Here is a 24,656-nt window from a genome sequence, read left to right as displayed (position 1 = left end):
AGGAGCCCTGCCTCTGGCCGGGGTCCCTGCTGGCTGCGAGGGAAGAGGGGCTACAACCAGGACAGACCCCACCCAGGGGACTCCGCTCGCTCCCGGGGCTGCAGGGAAGGCAGCTGCCACGCTCCAGGGATGGGTCTGGGACTGGAATGCACCTTTGTAGGGGACGTGAAGCCTCAGAGCTGCTCTAATACTGGTCCAGACACCCCCACGGACCCGGCCCCAGGCCCCAGGGCACGTCCTACCGTTAGCAGGGTGGCCCTTGTGGTGGCCGAGTCATCCAGGTACGACTCCTTCCCAGCAAGCACGCCCTTCAGGTGCTTCCGGGCCTCCCTGCTGAGCACGCAGTGGAGCAAGAGGACGGCGAGGCCCTGGAGGGGAGGCCAGGTCAGCGCCAGGCTCGGCCTCGGGAGAGGAGCCAGGGCCCTGCTGCTGCCACACTGTGCGCCTGCCTGTCCCAGGACAGCTCGCCAACACGGGCCTGGCCAAGGAGAGACACCCACCACGGCCCACGCCCGGCATCCCCGTCCCAGGGGCTTCCAATGTCCCGCGGTGGGGAGCCTGGTCAGGGCAGCCAGAGGGCCTCCTCCCAGGCCCCCGCCCTCAGGCGATCTGGGTCCCCAGTGTTCCATCATTAATCAGGGTCCTGGGAAGCCCTCGGTGTGGATGGTAAATGACCAGCACCCTCCCTGGGGACACAGCGGGATTTACGCCGGCCTAGGAGGGGTAAGGCCCTGCACTGCTGGGCAGAGGACTGTGTCTTGACAGACACAGGAGGACCATGGAACAGGGTCCCTGGGAGGGCTCGGGACAGAGCTGTGTTTGAACAAACAGCCTCCTTTCTGGTGGCAGGACCACAAGGCTTTGCCGTGACCCCTAACACATGTGGCTACATAGGAACCACATCCACGGTGCAGTCCTGATTGTCCAAGAGTGAGGACACAGCCTGGACGCTGGGTCAAGGATCTCCCTGGGGACCCCCTCGGGGCCACTCAGGGTTGGGGCATTTCAGACAGGAAGCTCAGGTGGCCCATGACCTCACCAGGGATGGCCCAAGAGAGGCCCCTCCGAGTGACCACGACAGCCCCCCACCTGTAAGCAGCTGAAGATGGCGAAGAGGTAGTGGAAGGTGAGCACGTCGCTGTTCACAGCCAGCAGCCCCAGCAGCCAGGTGGCGCCGATGAGCAGCAGCAGGAGGAAGGCCGTCCGCAGCAGGGAGCTGGAGGGGAAGCGGGGAGACCGTGTGACTGCACCGCCCTCCTCCCTCCCCTCGACCCTCCCACCCCTCCATCCGTCCATTACTCTCCCTTTTTTCCTCCCAGACTCTTTCCAAGCATTTACCACAAGGCAGCCATGGGCTTGCAAAGGGGAAAAGACAGAAGACACCTACGTTAGTGGGCAGGTGGAAGGCAGGCAGGAAATTAAAAGGCAAATAGATAAATAAGAAACTGTGAGCCAGGAGAGCTTCACGGGCTGCGTCCACAGCGAGCCCGGAGTGTGGCCCTGGGAGACACGGGGAGCCTAGTGCACAGCCGCACGCGTTTCCGTGAGCCCAGAGAGGTCGGGGGTAGGGGATGAGGGGTCCGGCCCGCCGTGCAGGCTCCTAGCAGGTGCTTCCCGCTCTCTGCCTCAGTCTCCCCGGCCGTAAGAGGGACGGCGATGGGCATCCCTGGTGGGGTCATGCAGGGGACTGCAAGTGTTCACGTTGAGTCACGTGCTCAGAAAGGTGAGTGTGTCGGGGAGGACAGAGAGACCATGACCAGGCCAGGCCCCACCCCGTGTCCCCTGCTTGTCTCTGTCCCTGCATAGCCATTTCAGACTCTTTGCTCCTGTGTGGGCTGGGCAGCCCGGCACCCCCTGCTGCCCCCAAGGCCTTCCTCATGCATCCTTCCTTCCCGTCCCTCCCCCAGCTCGGTCACCCAGCCCGGTAGACGCCCTGTCCTCCCTGGCCCTGTCGTGGCTCCTGGACTCCATGCTGCAATCTACCACCGCTGCCCTGACTGCTTCCCCTTTCCTCTCCCAACAGCACTGGGGGGTCCCCTCCACTGGGCCCCCACTCTCTCATGCTGCTCCCTCTCGCTGGACCAGCTCCTCCACTCCAGCGGCCCCAGCATCACATCACCACCAACCCAGGAAGTTCCATCCCCCCACCCCCACCCTGTCTGACTCCAGAGTGTCCAGGCACCCTGGCACCCCCACCACCCAGCTGTCATTGTCCCCTCCTCCTGTCCCAGCCAAGGACAGAGCCCAGCATCATCGCTAACCCCTTCTCTCCTCAGCCACCAAACCCTGTGGCTCCTACATCCTAAACATCTCTGGGATCCGAACACACCCCCTCCCTGGTCCAGGCTGCCACCCCGGCCAACTGCCCCGTCCCCCTGTGGTCAGCCTCCCTCCCTTTCCTCCCCAACGTCCATCTCAGCTCCAGACACCGCTCAGCACAGCCCAGACATGTCCAGACGTGGCTTCCAGTACCCCCAGGACAGCCTGGAGGCCAGCAGCTGCCCGCAGGGTGACGGGCACTTTCATGGGGCCTGCCGGGCGTGTGACCCAGACCTGAGGGGGTCTTGGGTGGGGCTGGCTCCTTGTCAGGTCCCACCCACCGGCCGGGTTTAGCACCAACTTACACGACCCGTTTTCTTTCATAATAATGGCGCTTCCTTTGGCAGGAAACCTTTGCAGACAGGACAAAAATGACTGTGTTGACCTGAAAAAAAACAAACAGAAAAACCCAAAGTCAGGTGGTTGGCGCAACTGTATTGTCACAACAGATCTTCAAAAGCCAAGCGCTCCTGAGGGTCTTCAGCCCCCATCTCAGAGGTGCATGTAGGATGAGGCCTTGGGGCCCTGGGGGTGGACGCTGCTGCTGGGGGTGGGCAGAGCCGTCTCACAGTGGGCGTGGATAAGGACCAAATCCCGGAACCCCCAGGTCTGAGGACGAGGCTTCATCATTGTGAGATCGGCTGCTCCTGTTCCGTCCAGGTGCTCAGGGGAGCCGTGACCCAGACCCCAACACCATTTGCCTGAGGGGCACCGGCTTCCCACGTCCCTGAGAACCCAGGTTCTGGGGAACTCCGACACTCACAATTATAACTGTTCCGATGGGCCCTGCAAAGCTCCAGATCAGGGTGTCGTGAAGAGACAGCCAGCAGAAGTCTGGGTTTCCGTAGCCCTGGGGGTCCAGGCCCACCGCGAGTCCTGGACCACAAGAGGGGAAGAGTGAGGGCCACCCCCCAGAGAGGACCCCTGCCGAAGGCCAGCCTGATGGAGGGGTGGCCACAACTGGGGCGTTCTTAGCCCCCAGGTAGGACCGGGGCCCCAGCATCACCCCCAGAGGAAAGAGTGAGGAGCCCAAGATAAGCAGCCGGGAAAAGACACGGAACCAGGTCCTCTCCCAGCAAAGGCCCCCTTGAGGCCAGTCACAGGCCCACCATGCCCACATGGCTGGGCAGCCATGAGCTGCTGATGGATTCACCCCAGAGGCAGGAGCCCACTGAGCCAGAGCTGCTGAGGGGACCAGAGAGATGGAGGGTGGGGATGGAACCTGGCAGAACCAGCCACAAAGCATGACGGGGACGCCCTGCTGGCTGGGCCACCACGACTGAGCCCAGGTGCAGGGGAGGAATGCCTTGAGAGCATACACCCGCCACATGCACACGCGTGCACAGACCACGCACACCAGACACACGCGCACCCCAGAAACTGCTCTCCACTGCAAGGTGCCATGCAAATGAGGAGTCTCCTATATTGTCTAAGCCCCAGCCACGGTTTCCAACCTTGGGACAGGCTAGAGGGGGACCTGTCCTTGCAGAAATGTCAAGGTGGAGTTTGGGGCGGCTCCTCCAACATTGACCTTGTTTAGGACAGAGGAGCTGCCCACTCCTCCCTGTGGCCTCTCCTGATCTGGTCTGGATTGTTCCACAGCCCCTACTCCCTTGCTTAAATCCTAAAAAGATCAGGTCTCCCTACCGACTGCTCAAAACCTTGCAATGACTTCCCACTGTCCTCAGGAGACGGACATGGCTACTTCTGTGGCCTTCTAGCCTTTCATGACATGGTCACGGCCACACTCCAGCCCACATGGCACCCCCACCCCTCACTCCACCCTGGCCCAGTCTCACTCTAGTCAGGTCTCCACACACACTCCCCACCAAGGCAGCCTGGTTCCTAGTAGCCATCAGCGCAAATGGTGCTTCCTCCAGGAAGCCTTCCTGACCTGACCCCACCCATGACAGCAGGTCTCACCCCCCCTCCTTCAGCGCTGAGCCCACCCTTCAGGGCAGGGTCTGTGGATGAGCCAAGAGTTAAGTTTGTCATTACTTAATGCCCGTCTTCCCGCAGGGGTGACTCCCGAAGAGCACAGGCTTTGTCGTCTCACCTGGACTCTGACCCTGGGCCTAGAACCTCTGTGGAGGCACAGAAGAGCCCTCCATGGGTGAATGAATGAGCAACCGTGTGCACACACACACCTGTGAGCCTCGGCTCTCCAGAAGCTGAGATGAGGGCTGGGGAACGCGCATAGGGAAATGTCCTGAGAGGACCTGCCACCAGTCCCCTGGGTCCTAGAGGCCCAGCTGGGACAGGCCCCATGACCTGAGACCAGGGCTGCCCCCACCCACACGGCGTCTGGAGGAGAACTGCTCTGTCCAGCGCCATCTGGAGAGGCTGCCCGAGGGGACCACAAGGTGGGAATGGAACGGGGGCCCCCCAACACACACACATGGGTGTGCATGGGCAGAGAAAGGCCAAGGGCACCTGGGACATTGGGGGAGGACAAAGGAGGTGGCAAGAGAGCCCGCCTGGCAGGGCAGCCGCACGCTGCAGTGCCTCATCCCAGCCGAGGTTCCAGGAATCATTTTAGGCTCTTTTGCAGGAGGCGTTCATTCCACCCCCCTCACGAAGTGGGCAGACACGGGAGTGTTTGTATGTTAGGTGTCACAGACAGAGCCCTGAACAGACTTGCACCCATTCCTCCTGGACCCCACACCCGACAGGAGACACACCCCTCAGCGGGCACGGAGGACCACACTTGTGCGTGCAGATGCCCCGCCTCTGCCGGGGGCCAGTCGAGCTGGGGACATGAGAGAGAGGAGGCCAGAGCGCCCGGGGCTGTTGGTTTATCTGACGTGGGTTCCCGTCAGCAGTGGCACCCGGGTCCCCCGCATGGTGGTCGGTCCCCGTCCCAGCTCACCCGGCGGGGCTGCTCCACGCGTCCTCACCTGTGACAATGGCTGGGATGCCCCAGCCCACGACGTAGTAGAACCTCATGGGCCCTGCGTCGATGTTGCGCACCTCGGTCAGCATGCGGTAGACGTGCAGGCTCTCCACGAAGGTCCAGGCGAAGGTGCTCATGTAGATGTAGTGCAGGAGGATGGCGATCACCGTGCACAGGAACTACGGAGAGAGGCGGCCGCTCAGCGCTGGCCCCACCGGGACCACGGCCCCGCACCTCGGACTCAGGGCCAGGTGGCGCGGGGAGGGGGAGTCGCCAAATCAGGCCACTTTGCAAATTGGAGGGCACGTAGGTCTGAGAAAGCTAGAGGCGGACCTGGTTCTTTATTATTTGATTCACCAAGAAGTGGCTGAAGGCCCATAGTCCCAGTATCTTGGGCTCCTGATATGGAACAGAGGACAGGGAGTGAGGCACCCAGGGGTCCCAGGGACCATGACTGAGCACAACCCGGGGCATCAGGGGTAGGCAGAGCCTCTGGGGTTTTCATTAGAGGCTGGAAAATTGTATTTTCATGTCATGGCTCCAAATTTTTAAGTGCTTGCATTTCATTTAAAGTTAAAAAAAAAATATGGAGGCAGCCTGCTCAGGCTGTGGCCCCAGCCATGACCGTGGCCTCTGCCCACCACCCAACCCTCATGTGGGTCTCTGAGGTCCAGCGGATGCGGCCAGCAGGAGGGAGGAGCCTCATGCTTGGAGACCTCGCTGTCAAGTAAGAGCGAGCTCCTCATGTCTGTGCTGATTTAACTGAGCCTCTGTCTCCTGCAGAGGGAAACAGGATGAGAGCGTTTGTTCTGTTTCTGTCCTTGGCTGGGTGGGGCTGTGCGTCTGGCATGTGATGAGTGCTGGGAGGAGAAGGTCAACCTCCACAGGGCAGCTGAGAGCCAGCTTCCTGGCCTCTGGGGGCCTTGGTGACCCAGCCCTGAGTCCCTGAACACCGTAGGTGGGGCAAGGATGGGAGAAAGGCAGTGTTGGGGGGATGCTGGGGACACTGCGGGATCTGGGGAGTCCAGCCTGAGGCCGTCAGTGCCAAGTCCAGTTGGAGGCGCTCTGAAATGGACCTTCAGAGTTCTGCCTCGGCCCACAGTGGCCTCACCTGGTCCTCCTGAAAGGGGCAGGCTGCCCTGGCCAGGACTCACATGGCCCATCAGCTGGGACATGTGGGCAGGCTCCCCTCCAGGTCCTAGGAAGGAGGGCTGGCAGGGGAACAGAGGGGAGAGGGAAGAACCCCGGGCCAGACCCCCATCTGGGCGCCACCCTGAGACCTTCTGCCCAATCCTCGCTGCTGTCCCATCAGCCCAGCCTCCCAGAGTCTCGGTGTCTGTGTCAAGGACACCTCCACCCCAACAGACACAAGAGCAGGGGACAGAGGGCCATCCCCGATGCACACGGAGGCCTCTTCCTCAGGCGCCAGGCGGCGTCCCTACGGGAGCTCCCCAGAGCCCAGGCGCACTGGGAACACAAGGGCCACCTGGCGCCAAGTCCACCTGGATGGGCCATTTTCTCTCCAGAAAGAAAAGCCAGAGCTGTGGGAGGGAACCACTGTAGCCTTAACATTTGTCAAATGCAGTACAAAGCAGGGTCCCAAGCAGAAGGAAAAGCAGAATCCTAGGTTATGACAGGAGACACGCCTTCTCCCTCAGACGCTGGAAACGGTCAGGAAGCGGGGGCCCGTCTTTGTGATGGGCAGAGGGCGAACCCGGGCTGGGTGAACCCCCAACCAGCCCCCGCGACCCCGTACAAAGCTCGGCTGGCTTAGCAAAGGGAAGAACGGGGAGGCTGGGTTGCTGCCTTAAATAATGTGAAGAGTAAGCCCACAAAACCACCTCTGGGGGGAAGTGTTAGAAACCAACATGTGAAGATTCGAAGGGGCCGTACATGCAGGGACTTCTGCACTGAACAGACCACCTTTTCCAGAAACAGAACAAAGACAAACGCTAACGCGCAATCAATCATTTCAACCTGCCAGTAATCTGGGAGATGAAAAACCTGCCCAGAGATGGGATTGTGAGTTTACAGAAAACCCATCAAAACCAGGCGTGGTGCCAAGCCCAGAATTACGGGCACTGCATTCCTTCTCTTCTTCGTGCTCACCAGCGCGTGGAGGCTGCAGAGCTCTCCTTCCAGGCGGTGGCGGCAGCAGAGTCGGCGCCTGAAACCAGTGGACGGCCTCCCCACGTTTCCCACGCGGGGGTCAGTTGCAAGGAGTGGCCTGTTGCGGGCTCTCCGTCCCCTCTGTTCTGACCACTCAAAGGCACCCTTGAAGGGTTTTGCAGCCAGTCAGGCAGCCCCCTGACCCCAAGCTCCCCTGGCTGATGCCACGACAAGGACTTGTGCACAGGGACAGGTGCGCGGAACCCGTGGGGTGCAGAGGAGCGGCCGGGGCAGCAGCACGCCCGCCCCGGGAGCCAGAGGATCGCTCATGGGTCTGTCCTCTGCGCCAAGCCAGGGGCTCCCCTTGCCGAGGCAGGCAAGCCGCCAAGGTCATCATGAAGCCCCCTCCAGGTCGCTTGCCTAGATTCCCTGCCTCTCTAACTACCACCCTTCTCCTGAGGGGGTCTGAGGGGTCCCCGTTTGCACCAAGGGGAGGAAGAGCCTCAGCGTGCAAGGGCCAGACAGAAACTGCCCTCTGGGTCTTTTTATTCCGTGCTCTCCCGGCCTGTCCGTTCCCACAGACACATCTTGTCACCTGGGGGCTGCCTCCCCAGGCTCAGCCCTGTGCTTTCTCGGCCCCCAGGAAACAGGCGTAGCCAGGCTCACCCAGACCCACCACTCTGAGTTTCCACTTCACGGGTGGCACACCCTTCTGGAGACTCGAGGCACTGCCCACTCCTCCCGCCCTCCCCCTTCCACACCCACTCCCGCCAGACTCCTGCCATTCTCCTGCCGCGCGTTGTCCTGGCCTCAGCTCCAACCACAGGACCTAGGAAGATGCCATCCTGTCTGCCTCCGCCCTTCCTCCACCTTTCCCACCCATCTTCCCTGCTGCCAGGGTCCTGTTCCTAAGACGCACACCGGTCATGGTTCTCCACAGCACAATGCTGCACACATAACAGAGGTGGTGCTGCCTGCTTGGCCAGCCCCACGGGCTCCAGATGATCAGACATGATCCTGGCCCCTCCCACTGGATGGTGAGTGGACGGTCCTGTTCAGCCCGCCTCTGACCACCTGACATTCATGTACCAGCATCCACGTGCGAGTCTGCAGGGTGGGCTCTGTGGGCAGAGGTGGGGCGGGCTTCTAGGATCTGGGTATTTGGTAGATTTAATACATTGACAATCAATAGTCCTCACCGTGTGAGGAACAAAGAAATGACAGCAGTGTCCACAGCAGGTGGGTGTGGTGTTGGAACAGCCCGCTGAGACACTGAGGGCCCATTGCTCCCCATGGGAGAGATCAAGATTAGGCGAGAGTCAACTTTGAACTTTCTGGAGTCACTACATAGGCACATGGGATGGTCCGCTGGCCTCATGTCTCCCCAGGGCTATTACGGTCATCAGTCAGTGATGGACAAAGGAACTCATACACAGTGAACGGTCTACCCTGGGCACTCAGCCTTTCTGGTCCCTGGCTCTCTCGCCTGTGAGAAGGCTGCCGCACCTCCCAGGGCCCCAGGGATATTTCAGTGAGCTAAAGTGTGCATGTAAATCCTCGGGCACAGAGCCAGCACCACCGTCCTCAACCCCATCAACTTGCTGTGACCCTTGTATTTGGAAAAATCCCTGTGCAAAAATGGGAAATTGCTTGCTTGCTACCAGCCAGGGACCAAGCCACGAATCTCCCTCCACCCTCTTGCCTTTCTTTTCCCCAGCGATCTCAGCAGGGCCGCCATCTCCCCCGCCAGAGCTGGTCCCTGTCCCACTTCCCAGCAACCTCGCCCTACCCACCAGCCAGCCCCTCCCTCCTTCCCTTCGAGTTATGAACCACGGGGCTGGGATCCCGCACATCCTATAGAAGTGCCCCCATCCCCAGCCCGTCCTCTGGCTGCAGTCAGTACCTCATCCTCTCCTCCCGTGAAGCCAAGCTACTTCACAGCATCTCTCCCAAGACCTCTCTGCAGTCATTTCTACCCACTCCTTTGTGAGCTACATTTTAAATATACTTTGTGGGGGGTGAGCAGGACTGTAACTGATTATATACATCCATCCCCAGTAATAGCCAACTAACTTGTTAAACTCCAATTATTTCTTACGTGTCCGTAGATTGGTTTGGCTTTTCTGTGAGGTCCATCATATTGGCTATGTAATCTAACCACATAACGATAACTTCAGTGAGCCTATGCAACACCCCATGAGCCCATGTGACTCCCCAGGAGCCCACATGACACTCATGAGCCCACAGGACCTGGCGTGGCTTGAGCAAGACACCCCATATTTAACCAGACAACATCAAAGTTCCCCCGTCTTCCTCTGGCCCACGATTCTCTCCCAGCAACCCTGTCTCGTCAACCCTGACTACCCACCAGCACCACCTGGCTGAGATCTGGGCCTGTCCTAGACTGCTCGCTCCTTCTCTGGGGTGCGCCTGCACTTTCACAGAAAGTGTGGCCGTGACTCCTCAAGAAGGCAGGGCAGGGAGATCTTACCGGGCACAGACATTTTCAGGCTCAAGGGACAGCTCGCAGGACTCTGGGGTCTCACAAATGACTGAATTAATGACGAAAGCGCTAGCACCTGGGTCAGGAAAGTAAGGGTGGAGGCCGATGAGGCCCCTGGCTCCGGTGTAGGGAGATTTCTGTGTGCTTGGCCTGGGTCCTCAGCTTCCCAGAGGCTCCCAGCTACACCCACCGGAGTCAAACAGCAGGGCACTCCTGCTCCACCTGGCCCCTCCCTTCTTCAGCTTCGGAGCAAGGTTGGCCGGAGTGCGCGCCCACGTAGCCAAGTGGAGGATGAGGCCGGAGGAGGGGCCGGGCCACACCCAGAGGCGTGGCCGGAGGGGGGCGGGGCCATGCAGGAGGCCTGGCCAGGGGGCGGGCCCACAACGGGAGGCGTGGCCAGAGGGGGGGGCCTCACCGGGTTTTCTGTCTGGTCAATTCCGATCACGAAGACCAGCTGGGAGAAGAAAAGCGTCACGATGAGGTTCTTGTGGATGCCGTGCAGGTTGGAGCGCAGCCTCCGCACCAGGGCCAGGAGCACGAAGGCCACCAGCAGGGCAGCCAGGGACAAGGCCACGGCCGCGTAGGTGACGATCTTCAGGGGCAGGACCTCTCCGTGCTGCAGGCGGGTAGGTTAAAGGCAGAGAACATCTAAGGGCCGGCTCTGATGGAGCTTTTGCACAATAAAGACACGGTAATATATCGATGATTGAGGGCAGGAACCAGCGCGACCACCTCGTGGCCCTCAGAGTGGCAAAAACCCAGAACAGAAACCCAATGAATAGTTTAGAGTGATAAACAAAAAGTTCCAGAGATGTTGGTGGTGACACTTGCAAAGACTGAACATACTTAATGCCCTTTAATGGTTGAGATGATTAATTTTATGTAACGTGTGTTTTGCCACAACAATAAAATAAAAAACAGAAAACCTCACACCTAAATGCTGCTGTCCGGGAGAGGCTGAGCCTGTCCGCCCAAATTCCCAGCTGAGAGACCTTCAAATAGACTCTCAGGTCACACAAAAGGCAGAGATGTCACAGCTGCCGGAAACCACGGCTCTCCCCTGTGCTTTCGCAAAAGGTGACGCTCGTCCAGGAGGAGTTTTGGCATTTGGGGAACAAGCAGCTCTGGTTCTCAGGTAACTTCTGGAAAGGACTGTTCTGAACTCACACAGAACTGTGAGCGGGGCTGCCTGGGGGACGTGGGGATCAGGGCGTGGGGTGGGACGGGGGACTGAGTGCTCAGGGATCTCTCCCACACCCGGGTGTCCCTGGAGGCTATGTTTTGCTGCAAGAGGCCACAGCCACAGCATCACCCACTCCCTCATGGCTTGGGGGGCTAATCAGAGGCCTCTGGCTTTGGGGCACCAGGGGCATGGGAGCCTTGGTTCCTACCCTGGTTTAATTTCTTCCCCCTGAATTTCAGCTTCCTTTGTCTGTGAGTCTGTTCCTGGCGCTGTCCGGCTTCCTGGACATGGGAGGACCCCCCAGTCCTGCCCCTCTATGGACAGAGACTTCTAATGATTAACCCCTTCCAGGCCGGGACCTGGGGCTACGTGCTCAAAACTGTCCCTGCCCCGGGGAGCTCTGCTGTCTCGGGCGCCCAAAGGCACGCCCTCTGCACTGGTCACCCTGACATCCGTTAGCAGTAACTTGTGGCTGACTCACCGTTCAAAAATGTGGCAGAAACTTGGGCTACTGCCTAGTGGAGAGCACCCCCTGGGGGGGGGGAGGTTGGGAAGAAGATGGCCTGGCTGCCCGTGACAAGTCCCAGGTTTGAAAATAGGGTGAAGTCCCCAGGCCTCTGTCTGGCTCCTAGACACCAGCACACGCCCCCACAGCAGCAGATCCCACCCAGGCTAACCTCGCCCTGCTTGGGGCCCCACCGCCCAGTCCATCCGAGGCCCTCCGAGGCCAGCTTGTGTTCCCAGGCACTGAAAATGCTCGAGGTTAAATATTAGCCGCCCCGCTGCTCGGTGCCTCCTGACCAAGCCTCCCTAGTCCTATGGGGCCGGCGGCGTGTGTGGCGCTGAAGGGAGGTACTCCCTTTGTTCCTCCCAGCCTTGTCTTTTCTTCCTTAAAATTTCAAGTGAGGAAGAAACTGCAGCAGCTAACAGACTGCTGAGAACCCTGCTTTGAGGTCAGGTGTATATTCCAGGAGCTTCTTTTCAGTCTGAGGTTTGGAACAGCCATCAGTTTTTAATTTACAACCTGTTCTCTCTGAAAACCCTCAGAAGGGGGTTTTGTTATGGAAATCAGAACAGATTCTGGCCAGTCCTCCTGCCACCCAGTTTTTCATTGTGGATTCAGTTTGTTCAGAGTGCTTGGAGGGAAAGACAGAGCTTGTTGAGGGGCAGGTCTAGGGGCTGGGCTAAGTTTCCAGAGGGAGGAGTTCCTGGACACAATTGCCAGGCGGGCAGGGGTGCCCGGGGGGCCGCGCCCACCTCGCGCCGGGAGACGTCCATCAGCACGGCTGAGCTGGTCGCATGGCTGCACTGGCAGGTGACGTGGGTCCGGTTTCGGGACAGCAGCTCACAGCCCTTGGCCGACCACCCTCCAGTCCCACCGAGGCTGCAGAGAAGAGGGGGTGAGGCTGTTCCCTCCACGGCCTATGTCTCCCGGACCCTCCCACCTGTGCCGGGGGCCAATAGCATCCTCACTGGGCCCAAGGCAAGTGCCACTGTCACTGCTGTGAGGACCACGGCCCTGGCTGCTCCCCTGGGACCGTGTGAAACTCCTTTCTTCCCTTCTGAGGCTGGTGGGGCCCTCTCAGAAGCACCCTCTGAAGTTCACCTTTCAGGAGTCACCCAGCAGTAAAGCTTAAATGGGATGTCGGAGGCCACCACACGCCCCTTTTGTTGGAGACATTAGTCAGTTGTTAAAATTGCCACTTTGTACTCTGGTCTCCTTTTCAGTCTCGATGATTTAAGAAGAAACACCTCACGTCCGTCTGACACTTTCATCTTCGGATTGCACAATGTTTTATAGCCACTGCCTGGAAGCAGGGCCCAATTATTACCCCGCTTTCCTGATGGGAAGCCCCAAATGACAGGCTGCTACAGGTGTGTGTCGGCCTCAGACAGGGCCCTGCCCTCCCTGACGCTGGGAAAGGCAAGGAACTTCCCTGATCCTTAGTTGACTCATCTGTGAAATGGGATGTGAGGGCTCACACGTGACGGCCAAGAACCTGCAGACCTGGGTGGCAGGTGCCGCACAAAGCAGAGAGGGTTAATTAGAGCATGGGCTAATTGCCAGGATTCAATCCGGCGAGCACGAGAGACAGCCGAGCCCGACGCAAGCCAGACAGACTCAACACTTCCCTGGTCGTGAAAGGGGGCCCCTCGTTCTCTCTTTTGTAAGCCAAGCATCTATTATGCTCCAGGCATGATGCTGGTTGCTCATTAATTCAAATTCAGAAAATACAGAAGGAGGGAGAGTGATGCGTGGTGTCTGCCGAGCCAAACCTGCTTCCCAGCGTGAGCGCCCAGGATGGCCCCCGTGGCAGCGCCCGCTCAGTCGGGTGGCAACACAACTTGGGGGAATCTTTGTGCTGCTCGGGAGTGAACTCCCAAACGCACGAAACTCTGCCTCAGTTCACGCGGGGGTTGGGGAGTGGGGGGAGATGGGTGCTGGGGAGGCGGGCAAGGCCTCGCAGGGTAAAATGAGCCAGCAGCTGCCGTGCTGGTCTCCGGGGCGGGATGGCTGAGGTCAGGGACAGGACCACCCACGCCAAGCTGGGATTGCCCTCCATCAGCGGAAGGACCCCTGGGCCCAGTCTCCGAGTCCTGCCTCCCACATGTGTCCAGAACTAGCCCCTGCCGCGTTTGCTGATGGACTGGGCGCTTGTGTGCGGCTGCGTCCCGGGAGTCCGTGCTGGGATCTCTGTGTGTGCCTGTGCATGTGTTTCTAGGTGTGTGTCCGTGTGCATTTGTGTACACACGGGCATGTTCATAACTGGGCGCAGGCGCAAACGTGCACGTCTGTGTTTCCAGGTGTGCGTGCAGGTGCGTGTGTGTGCGTAACTGTGTGCTTATCAAGGGCTCTGACACCCCAGGAGAGGCTGGAAGGGGAGAAACAGACCACAGAACACCCCACAGGACACTCTGCCAGTGCAGCACTGGGGACCTGTGGGCGGGCACACCTGGCCTCAGCAAAGCCCTGGCCCCCCCCAGAAACACAGAACTATGGGGCCGGAGGTGGAGCCCCGGCTCCCGGCGTCACCCTTACGTGATGGAGTGGTTCCAGAACACACAGACGGGCTTGGTGCGCTCCTCGGTCTCCAGGAGGGTGTGCTCCACCAGGACGGGCCGCTGCAGGGGGCTGGGCGGCGGGGCCCCCTCGCTGTACACCACCGTGCTCACCACCGGCGTGTTAATGACGGGCCGGTTAGGCAGTCTGCGGGCGAGAAGCCAGAGCACAGGGCAGCCCCGGGTGCAAACCTGGCGAGGACATGGGACAGGGGTCTTTCCGGGGGGGTGGGGGGACCGAATGAAGGACACCAGCTCAGAGCGGCGGCCTCTGGAGAAGGTGCGGCTGGGGCGGCGGCGAGCTTGGTGAAGGTTCTGTCACTGACGGGCGAGCACAGGGACAAAGGTGGACTTGGGAAATTTAGAAATGAAGAAAGGATGTTGGGGCCCCTGACATATTAGCAACAGCAAAACACTGGGAATGTCAGAGACTTCTGATAAAAGGAAATGGGTGGAAGGATTACGGCTCAGAGACAATTTATCCAGTCACCAGGGAGGATGGATGAAGACCTCAGGCCAGGGCAGTATCTGGAAGGTGATATTAAGGTTGAAAAAGTGAGGCCTCCGGGGCGCCCGCCGCTGACCAGGCCCTGAGGCCCTTGGGCGGCTTTTGCTTCTCCAGCTGGTACTTACTGTGCTGCCCTCAGGGCTGGGCCCACAGGGGCTGGAGGCAGCCGGGTGTGCAAGGACGGCCCTCCCAGCAGGAGTTACACTGCTGAGCCCGGGGCCTGTGCTGGGGAGGGGCGTTCCTGGCAGAAACACCAGGAACAGCGCCTGTCTGGCAGACCCAGAACCTCTGTCCGAGGGACATCACACGGCAGAGATCCCTGGCCTTGGGCCAGGGTCACCATCTAGTGTCCTTATCCAGATGTTCCAGTGGTGGAGATTTTGACTCATGGAAGCTCAGAACCCTCTGGAAATCCCCTACTCCCCCACCCCTGTGCTCCTGGAACCAGCCTTACCTGAGGCTGCGGCGGTCGGGGTCATAGTGCTCCGGCAGGAGCTGCCCCAGGGTCCGGTAGACGATGACCAGGGCGACAGCGAACTGGCCAGGCTCGTCCGGGTGCCTCTTCCGCCTCCTGAAAGGGGCCTCAGTCTGGGCGCTGGGCCGCGGGCGTGTCGTCTGTGGGGTGGCCTTGCGACCGGCTGGTCTCACCGTGGGGCCCTCTGCAAGGTGAGCATAGAGTGAGGATGGGGGCCGGACACCTGCTTTCTACCTGAGCCAGTGCCTCCTGAAATCAACAGATGCTCCGTGGAAAACAGGAGGCGGTTCCTCAAAAGGTCAAACGCGGAGCCACGGCCTGCCCCCGCGACCCCACTTCTGGGTGAGTGCCCCGAGAACTGAAAACAGGGAATGACAGACACTTGCACACCCACGTCCACAGCAGCCGTCAGGTGCAAGCAGCCCAGGTGCCCATCAACAGATGATGGACCAGCAAAATGTGGTCCGTCCACGCAAGGGACTAGCATTCAGCTTTAGAAAGGACAGGAGCGCTGACACAGGCTGCACCGCGGATGAACCGGAGGGCGTCATGCTCAGTGAAAGAAGCCCGTCAAATACCGTGTGCTTCCACCTACAGGAGGGGCCTGGAACGGAACTCCTGGAAAGGAGAATGGCGGTACCGGAGGCTGGAGGGGAACTGTGGGGCGTGGGTACTTAATCGGCGCAGCGTTTCAGGTTTGCAGGGTGAGAAAGTCCTGGCGGTGGACGGTGGTGACGGTTGCCCAAGAACGCGAGCGTCCTTAATGCTGCTGAGCCGCGTGCCCCAGCGGCGAGGCGGGCACACTGCATGCTGGATGTCTTCCACCAGTCTTTAAACAGCAGCAGGTGTCACGTGACGACTGCCTGACGTCCGTGACCCAGTGCAGGGTCTCCACCCAGGGCGGCGCGGGGGCCACAGAGGAGGGACTACTAGAGTTCATGCGGGTTCGTGTCCCTCACTTTTCTTTCGGGTACCACGTGGGTGTGTTTTAAACTGTGCGTGCTCGAGGGATACGAGAGGCCATGTGAGGACCTCATAAATAAATAAATGTACGTATTTTGGGGTGTACACACTTAAAATTTCTTGCCACTGATTGGAGCGTGCACCATGGATGCTGGAGGCCCTGGTTTAAACCCGAATGTCCCAGTCTGTGTGCCCCTCAGGGTTTGGCCCTCAGCCCTGTCCCACCAGCAGAGGACCACTTCCCTCCGCTCTCAGCTACCCTTGCAGGAGGTTCACAGCCACACTCACCCACATTTTCAACAACCCACAAAGTGCCCCTGGCCGTGCCTCGACCAGGAGTCATCTCTGCAAACATCCAGACCCCCCACCACCCAGCACACATGCCCAGAGCACGGGCCCAGGGGGGCAGGCGGCTGCGCCCTGAAGGTGGCTTCTGGGAGGGGCGACAAGGCTGGGGGGCTGGGGGGGCCAGGAGGGGAGCCTGTGGGGGGCTGGAGGGTGCAGTGGGGGAGGGTCTCCCCTCTGCGCCTGTGATGGGGACAATGCAGGCAAAAGGCGAAGCTCAGAGCAGCTGATGGATCCCAGCCAACCCCCTCTACCAGCCAGGGTCCGCTCCGAGGCAGCCACCCACACTTCTCATATCCCCCACCCCTGCTCAGGGCCGCGCTGGTCAGCAGCTGGTTAAAATCACTGGTTAGCCACACTCAGCCTGGTTAAAAGCACCGGTTAGCCACACCCAGGCTGGTCAGCAACACTGGTTGGCCATACTGAGGCTGGTTAACAGAACTGGTTGGCCACACCCAGGCTGGTCAGCAACACTGGTTAGCCACACTCAGGCTGGTTAACAGAACTGGTTGGCCACACTCAGGCTGGTCAGCAACACTGGTTAGCCACACTCAGGCTGGTTAACAGAACTGGTTGGCCACACTCAGGCTGGTCAGCAACACTGGTTAGCCACACTCAGGCTGGTTAACAGAACTGGTTAGCCACACTCAGGCTGGTCAGCAACACTGGTTGGCCACACTCAGGCTGGTCAGCAACACTGGTTAGCCACACTCAGGTGGTTAACAGAACTGGTTAGCCACACCCAGGCTGGTTAACAGAACTGGTTAGCCACACTCAGGCTGGTTAGCAACACTGGTCAACTACTCTCAGACTGGTTGACAACACTGGTTAGTGACATTCAGGGGGTCACTGACACTCGGGCCGGTCGGCAGCTCTGGCTTCGGGGTCAGCGGGGAGGTGGCTTTCACTGTTTCCCAGGGCCTGGCTGAGCGGCTTCTGGGAAGGTGCGTTTAGGAGCCACAGCTGGTGCCCTCGCCGGTCCGGCATCCCCACCCGCTCTCCTGCCTTGGCAGGCCGGTCACCCGACTGGGCCGCCCCAGCTCTTCCTCTGGGGGAAGGCAGCGCAGGCTGCGGGATTCTGCAGTGGAGGGCCCGATGCTCCCCAGATTGGGTGGTACTCCCAGGTTCCCCTACCCCAACTTGGGCCAGACGCCACCCAGTCAAGTCAAGTGCATCTGCGGCTCCCACAAAGTGGAACCAACTCCGTAAGTTCTGCCTCGGCGTCCCCACTGCCCCTGCTGCCTCTCGCTCAGCTGCTTCTCTGAAGCAGGAGACGGGACGGGCTCCCAGGCAGCCCGCAGCAGCTCCAGGCCTCCAGGCCCCCTCCAGCAGGGCTGCCACCTCCCAGGAGCACCGCATGAGAAGCTGCAGCCGAAGATGCACCAGACAGCGCTTCTGGTCACAGTGTCCTCCCCGGAGCGTGTCACAGCCCGAGGGCACGCACAAGTGGGGACAGGCCCACCCCTTCCCCGTGTCTCCTGGCCCCACGCGCATCGCTGGTCTAAAGCCCCAGTTTCTTCCATGACTGATTTGGCCCACTGTGTCTCCAACTAACCGGTCAGCTAGCAAGTGGGTACCGAGGTCCCTCTTGGGCAAAGCATCCAGGGTACCTCGCCCTAGCGGAAAAGGCAACACTCCCACGCTGTCTGGGTCAAGGGTGGGATGAGACCCTGCCTGGGACGAAGTCAGGGCCAAGAAGGGGTCTGGGCCAAGGGGGAAGCTCAGTGTCTGAGGAAGGAGGATGCTGGCTCAGTGCAGCCCGAAGGGGCAGGTGAGAGGTGGGCAGAGGCTCGGAGCCAAGCCCTGGGGCTGATGTGGTCACCCTGTAGGTGGCGGGGGGAGAAAGGGGTCACCTGGGTGGGACACCTAAGCCACTGGTGGGCCACTGAGGGGCCTGGGGGCTGGGCTGCACCCCCCACACCCCTGGGAAGCTCACCCACATATGTGGCTAAGGGCCTCTGAGTGCTTGCCCTCTGCGTCTCTGCCACATGGCGAGTCAGGTGTTTGGGAGGTTAGAGGCGAAAGGTCACAGAAGCCCCGGGGCCACATCTTCTCATCAGCAAAAGAACCAGCAGGTATGCTATGCAGTGACTGGTGGGTTACGTAAGTACCACACCGAATAAAATGCCGAGTCCCGGCTGGGCCTCAGCAGGCGGCTTCCCGGGGACAGCACAGAAGCAGGGCTTTCCGGGAGCAAACTAGGCTCCCAGGAGAGGGGGACTCGGTGGTCAGTTCAGAAGCAGAAACACTGACGCTGTCGCAGAGAAAAGGCCCAGTTTTAGGTCAAGACACTAAACAATCTGAGCTTATATACATTCACAGCTGCCTTCCTCACTGCAGAGGATGCCTTCTAAGACCCCAGTGGATGCCTGAGACCACAGGTAGAACCAAACCCGATATATGGTGCATTTTTTTCTGCACATACATAGCCATGGCAAAGTTTAATTTGTACATTTGACATGTGGAGAAGTTAATAACAATAACAAATAATAAAATGGAACAATTATAAAAATATCCTGTCACAGAAGTCATGTGAATGGGGTCTCTTTCTTCCTCTCTCAGAATATCTTATTGTACCCATTTAATGCTTTTCCACCTTAGCCAAGGACTCATCGCACCGCAGCTGTAACTTTTGCAGTTTTAGGTGTGACAGCAAAACTAGTAAGAATTTCTTTCTCCTTCCTCACTATTCCACAGATAGAAGGTTTGTTCTTACCACAGATCTTAACAAACTCAGCATCCAATTTTTTTTCTTTCCTTACTTAGTGGAGAGTTTTCGCCCTCTCCCTTAAAGGGAGGGCTTCCTGGCTTCCCTTTGGTATATCTGACTTGCCAGCATCACAACCCCTGCTCCCTGGGGCTATTACTGAGTAGACAGGGTCACCTGAACACAAGCACTGTGATACTTTCACAGCGGACCTGATCACCACAATGGCTACTAAGTGACCAGCGGGCAGGGGGTGTGCTGGACAAATGGATGATTCACCTCCTGGGTGGGCTGGGGCCGGCTGGCCTGAGTTCTCATCACCCCACTCAGAACGGCGTGCAATTTAAAGCATGAGTTGTTTACTTCTGGAACTTTCCAGACCACGGTTGACCTTGGGTCACTGAAACCTCAGAAGCCACAGCTAAAGGGGGGAAGACTGTACCTCACTTCTGAGGACGGCTCTGAACCAAACACACTGCTGAACGGGGAAAACCCAAATCCACCCCAAGTGAACTCAATTTGTAAGACTGGGTCAGGGGTCAAGCTTGAGCCTACATCAGTTGTAAAACCCCCTTTACAAGTTTTTAGGACGCCTGAATTCATACTCATATGACTGACAAAAACAAATTTACCAAAAACATCTCAAATTTTAAACTGTCCATTACAGAACTTGATGTCTTCAAGCCCCTGTTTGGGGGGAGACATTTCCAGTAGCTGGAGTGTATCTGTGAAAACTACTTTAAGAAAATTCAGAACGTTTAAGCCGTTTGGTGTTACAGGCTTAACCCAGGACTGGAGACTTGCCCACGGACGGCTTCTGGTTTGGGTTTTCTGAGGGGTCGGGGGGAAGTGTAAAATTTTACCTTCGTGGAGAGGCAAGTGTTCACTGCAGAGGGAAGACTAGCTCACACACGGTTTAGATGTTCCCTCGTTCATCACGTTACGAACTGGCCAAGTGTTTGTAAGGAACCCCATCGCCTTTGGGTCTGCAGCCAGCGGGGCCGGCGCGGGAGCAGGGCAGGTGTGCGCATGCGCGGCCGGCTCGCGCCGGGAGCGGCCCGGCCTCCCCGCCGCGCCCGCGGGCGCTGCCCTCCGCCGCCCGGCGCCCGCCCCTCTCTGCGGCTTTACCTTTTCTCTCGGGTGGTTTGAAGAAGTCCGGCGAGAAGAAGACCGAGGACTCCAGGTCTTTCGGGAACTTGCCCCGAAGGTCCTCGAACCGCGGCACCCTGGCTCCGGTGAAGTTGAACTTGTTGAAGACGTCGACAGCGAGAACTGCGCGGACAGGTGCATCCATCACGCGCGGCTCCCGGGCCTTCCCGCGCGGAGCCCGCCCGGACCCTTGCCGTCCCGCCCGACGGGAACGGCGGTCCCCGATCATCTCTGACACGGAGCCTCCGTCCACCTTCTTGCGTTCTCTAAACCTGCTGGGCCCCAGGTGGGGTGCCTAGCCTTGGAGAAACACGGGCCACGTGCCTTGGAGCTCGGGGGGCGGGACAGAGAGCAGGGCGCCCCCGGCCCCCACCGCAAGGGCATGTCACCTCCCTGCTCCTGTGTCCCTGCCAGGTTGTAGAGATGGACTGTTACAGAATCAACAGATCTTAGAAACCCTAATTCTCTCTGCCTCCATCTGGAGGGGACAACTGGGCAGGCGCTAAGACATCAGAAGGGGCTCAGCATTTGTATGTGTTTGCCGACAGGCCAAGTCTGAGGCTGTGCCTTTCCGTCAGTGCTGACGGCCACTGCTCTGAGGGCCTGATGACGAAAAGGCTGACTGTCATCCCCGCGGGTCCAGGGTGACCCCTAAGTCATCCGCTGAGCTGTCCAATTCAACTCTGCCAATGGCAAGGCTGCCCTCGAGTTACTGTATGAGACGGGCTGTGCTCCCACCTGAGACTCTGGGTGGCCAGCGTTGGTGGGAGCCCTGGAATGTGGGAGGCAGGTCATAGGCAGGAGCCAACGGCCCCGTGGAAATGGGAGGATGGACAGGGATGACCAGCAGCCTAAGCACAGGGAGATCTAAGGAGAAAGGTCTTGGCCCAGCACAGGGGGATGGTCCCAACCCGAGGATCAGGGATGGACGCTGGAGGGGGTGCGGGCAGAGGTGGGCGGCAGACTTGGCCCAGACCTGCCTGAGGGCTCTGGAAGGGGCTGGGAGGCAGGCTGCACCAGGTGCCCATGTCCCGTCCAACCCTTGTCCAGCTCTGCAAGGCTCTCTCCAGGGACAGAAGCAGGAATGCCGTGGCGCTCACCCTGCTGTCCTGCCCTAGTAAAGACAGGGTCCCGAACCCACCTCCACCCCAGTGCAGGGCAGGTGGGATCCTGGGCTCAGGTGGGCCTGAGAGGTGCAGACCTGCCTGAACATCTCTGGGTTAAAGGCTCAGGCTCTTCCGGTGATAGATAATTGGGTAAATCAAGAGGCGACGCCCCAAGAAAAGGCAGTCCTTTGGTCCTGCCTGAGTCCCCGATGTGCGGGCTTAATAAGCAATTGCGGGAGGAAACCAGCTGCCCCGATGGTAGGAGGGCCCTCCAGGGACTTCGCTGCTCTGTCCTTGCAGGTGGGGCTGGTTCTAGCCTCGGGGCTTCCTCCCCAGGAAAGAAGCCAACTGCTTAGCCCTGACCCCTGGAGCAGCACATCCTAGGCCCTCGGGGTGACATGGTCCACAGGTGTTTGCTTTGCTAATAGCTCAGCTCCCAGCCAGGGAGAGATGCATTCCTCCTCCGCCCAGGTGTCAGCTGCCTGTCCCTGTCCCTCCCTGGGCCTGTGCATCTGAGTGAGCCTGGAGGCTGGTCCTGTGGCCAGACCCTCCCCAGCCACTTCCCTGGACAGCCCTACACCCAGCTCTGAAAGACCGCGGACCACCAAGATCTTGCCAGAGTGCTGACCCTTTTCCAAGAGATGGCTGAGCCCCAGGGTTCCGCCAGCGCAGTGCCCCCACCGCCCACGTGCTGGCCCGCAGCCTTACTCATGTTGGAGGTGACAATGACAAAAGGCCTCAGGTAGGTCTTCCGCAGGTTGCGGGCCACGTTGCTGAGATAGGCCTCGAATCGCCTCAGCAGGCGCGCGGTGCCCCCCTCACTCCGCTGGATCTGCTCCCACGCTGCCCTGGTGCTCGGGGCCAGGAGCGCACTGCCCGCGCGGATGACGTCCTGGTCAGACAGACAGATGGCACTCACGTCACACATGCGGCCAGCCCGTGGAGGCCTGGCTCACTCACTGGGGCACAGGCTCTAGAAGGCATTCTGCTCTCAGGACCAGGCGGGGCCAGGACAGAGATGGGCAGAGACTGGGGGTGGTTTCATCTCAAAGGCGGGAGACGGGTGTCAGCGGGGAAAGCTTTCTGGGGGTCTCGCCATGTGCATCCTGAGACACAAAGGGGAGAAGGCACCTCTTAGTAGCTGCGTGCCCTTGGCTCCCTGTGCCTCAGTTTCCTTAACTGTAAAATGGGGCGAGAGCTGAGCTACATCACAGGATGCAGGGAACAGTGGACTAATTCACGTAAACCACCGAGAACACTGGCGCCTACGAAGCGGTCAGCTGACGGCGGCCATCACTGCCAGCATCATCAAGTCTGTGAACTGCACGTTCCGTTCCTTCCCCAAAACACTCCTAATGCCCGTAATCAGTTTTGCTGGTCCCTGCACTGGTCTGGGCACACATTTGAAAAGGGCAGTCATTTCTTGAGGACACTGGACACGACCATGATTCACAGCCGAGTGAGGGCTCCCGGCTGTCCTCCAGCCTCAGCTGGACACCCGAGCTTGCAGCTCGTCTGGGACACGTGGCGCTTCCTGTCTGCCCGCCTCCCTCCTACCTCGTGGAAGGTGGCATCCCGCGTGGCCGCCAGCTCGAAGCCCTGCTGGCCGCTCTCGTGCAGCAGGACGTGGGCCAGCAGCTGGTAGGCCGTCCGCACGTCGCTGCCGAAGAGTGTGTCTGGCTGCTGCGTGGCGTTGCGCAGCGCCTGGGCCAGCCGCAGGGACCGGTCGCTGTCCATCCGCGTCTCATTCCGGCTCAGCTTCTCGTTCTGGAACAGGGAGCGAGCACGGTGTCTGCAAACCCACAGCTGTCCTGGGCCCCTCTTGTCACTCAGAACCCGCTACTCTCCAGGGGAAATGTCCTCGTCAGAAGAGAATTTAAGAATCCCAAACCCCCAAGGTGAACTCAGGCCGATGACAGTGGCACGAGACAGGAGCATTTGTCAGGCCAAAAAGTGCTTGGAAAAAGACACCAAGTGGAAGAAGGGAGAGAGGATGACGCAGTGAGCCAAGAGCGGGGGGCAGGGAGGTGGCTGGGACATGGGGACCCTGCATCCACAGGCTCAGACGCAGAGCAGGGTCTGAAAAGGAAAGAGGAGATGGCTGCCGCAGGTGCCCTGAACAGATGTGATTTTCTGGGGCCATGCTGGGCTGGGACCAGCACGATCCTGGCTGCCTGGTCGCCCACCCCTTCCTGGAACCGCATACACACACACGTCCCACGGGTGCAGCCTACCAGGGCTTTGAGGTCCACAAAGGAGGCGGTAGTGCAGTTAAAGAGCTCCGGGGGCAGCCAGCCCTTCTCCCCGCTGCAGTGCCGGACCGCGTTTCCTAGCGAGCAGAGACACACACAGACACACAGAGACACACACAAATCCTGAAATCTGAATTGTTAATTCACCCCTCGGCTGGCCCAGGACCAGCAGGTGCCACAGCCACGAAGCCAACAGAGCTCTCTTTTCTCAAGCCTGGGGCCACGTCTACAGCTGCCTGACGTTCACAACAGGCCTTACAGTTGGCCTGAGCTGCCCAGCAACTAGGAGTGCACATCTGAGCAAACCCAAGAAAGCAGAGATCACTGAGTGGCTGGCGGAGGACCCACCACGTCTGCACGCACTGCCCACCTGCCGGGGTCCGAGGGAGGGCTGCGTGCATCCCTTGCACCATCTCCAGGACCTCCCCATGCCCCTTTGAGGCACAGGCACAGCTCCTGTCCCCCTTTTACAAAGAGATCCCAACTCTGTGAATGGTGAGCAGCTTCCCTGGGTCCCCCGGCCACTACGCTCTCCATGTTTTCATCATGCTCTTTCCAGGTTTTGTCATTTACGACTGAGGAAAAAGTTCTTACTCCCCTCAGCTGGCTAAAGAAACAGCTTCAAACACGGAACAACCCGTGACTGCGATGCCTCGGCCAGCTCTCCCGCACGCCACACGCCTCCATCTGACGTCCTGCCTGGAATGGACCCACAGCCACACACCGTGGTACTTACCCACTGACCCTTTGGGGCACGGCACCGCAGCTGGCTGCCCGAACTTGGTCTGTGGCCACCAAATGCCAGCCTCAAATGCCCTGGGACATCCGTTGTAGATCACTAGGGCACAGAAGAAGGAAGGCCCTCAGCCCAGCACGGCCGTGCCCACAAACGCCTCCCACAGCCCTCTACAAACCCCTCCTGGGAGGGGGCCCTGCCCCCACCAAGAACGGGACCCCTCGCATCTCCCCCATTTGTGTCAAAACCGGGGAGGTGGTGACCCAGGCTCCGACCACGCATCCTGGAGGGCCAGTTAATAGAAGGTCAAGCAGACCCTGTTGGACCATGAGGCCGCAAGGATCCTCC

The 24,656-nt window shown here is 59.6% G+C and overlaps 1 protein-coding gene across 1 annotated transcript in view; it reads right to left on the bottom strand.

Annotated features, from left to right (window-relative positions):
• CELSR1 (cadherin EGF LAG seven-pass G-type receptor 1) overlaps positions 1 to 24,656 on the bottom strand; it is a 133,735-nt gene that overhangs the window by 5,039 nt on the left and 104,040 nt on the right. The window contains exons 16-29 of the mRNA XM_031463458.2: positions 24,309 to 24,410; positions 23,555 to 23,649; positions 22,878 to 23,087; positions 22,029 to 22,212; positions 20,194 to 20,337; positions 15,030 to 15,234; positions 14,048 to 14,215; positions 12,265 to 12,391; positions 10,240 to 10,440; positions 5,217 to 5,391; positions 3,083 to 3,195; positions 2,625 to 2,704; positions 1,090 to 1,216; positions 243 to 368 (exon numbers count right to left, since the gene is read on the bottom strand). Of these exons, the coding sequence (XP_031319318.2) occupies positions 243 to 368; positions 1,090 to 1,216; positions 2,625 to 2,704; positions 3,083 to 3,195; positions 5,217 to 5,391; positions 10,240 to 10,440; positions 12,265 to 12,391; positions 14,048 to 14,215; positions 15,030 to 15,234; positions 20,194 to 20,337; positions 22,029 to 22,212; positions 22,878 to 23,087; positions 23,555 to 23,649; positions 24,309 to 24,410 (2,057 nt within the window). The remainder of the gene's footprint in view (positions 1 to 242; positions 369 to 1,089; positions 1,217 to 2,624; positions 2,705 to 3,082; positions 3,196 to 5,216; positions 5,392 to 10,239; positions 10,441 to 12,264; positions 12,392 to 14,047; positions 14,216 to 15,029; positions 15,235 to 20,193; positions 20,338 to 22,028; positions 22,213 to 22,877; positions 23,088 to 23,554; positions 23,650 to 24,308; positions 24,411 to 24,656) is intronic.

Source organism: Camelus dromedarius, chromosome 11 (genome assembly GCF_036321535.1).
Source record: "Camelus dromedarius isolate mCamDro1 chromosome 11, mCamDro1.pat, whole genome shotgun sequence".
Lineage (NCBI taxonomy): Eukaryota > Metazoa > Chordata > Mammalia > Artiodactyla > Camelidae > Camelus > Camelus dromedarius.
Note: the sequence above shows the minus strand (reverse complement) of the source record. Positions and strands in the feature narration are given on the sequence as shown.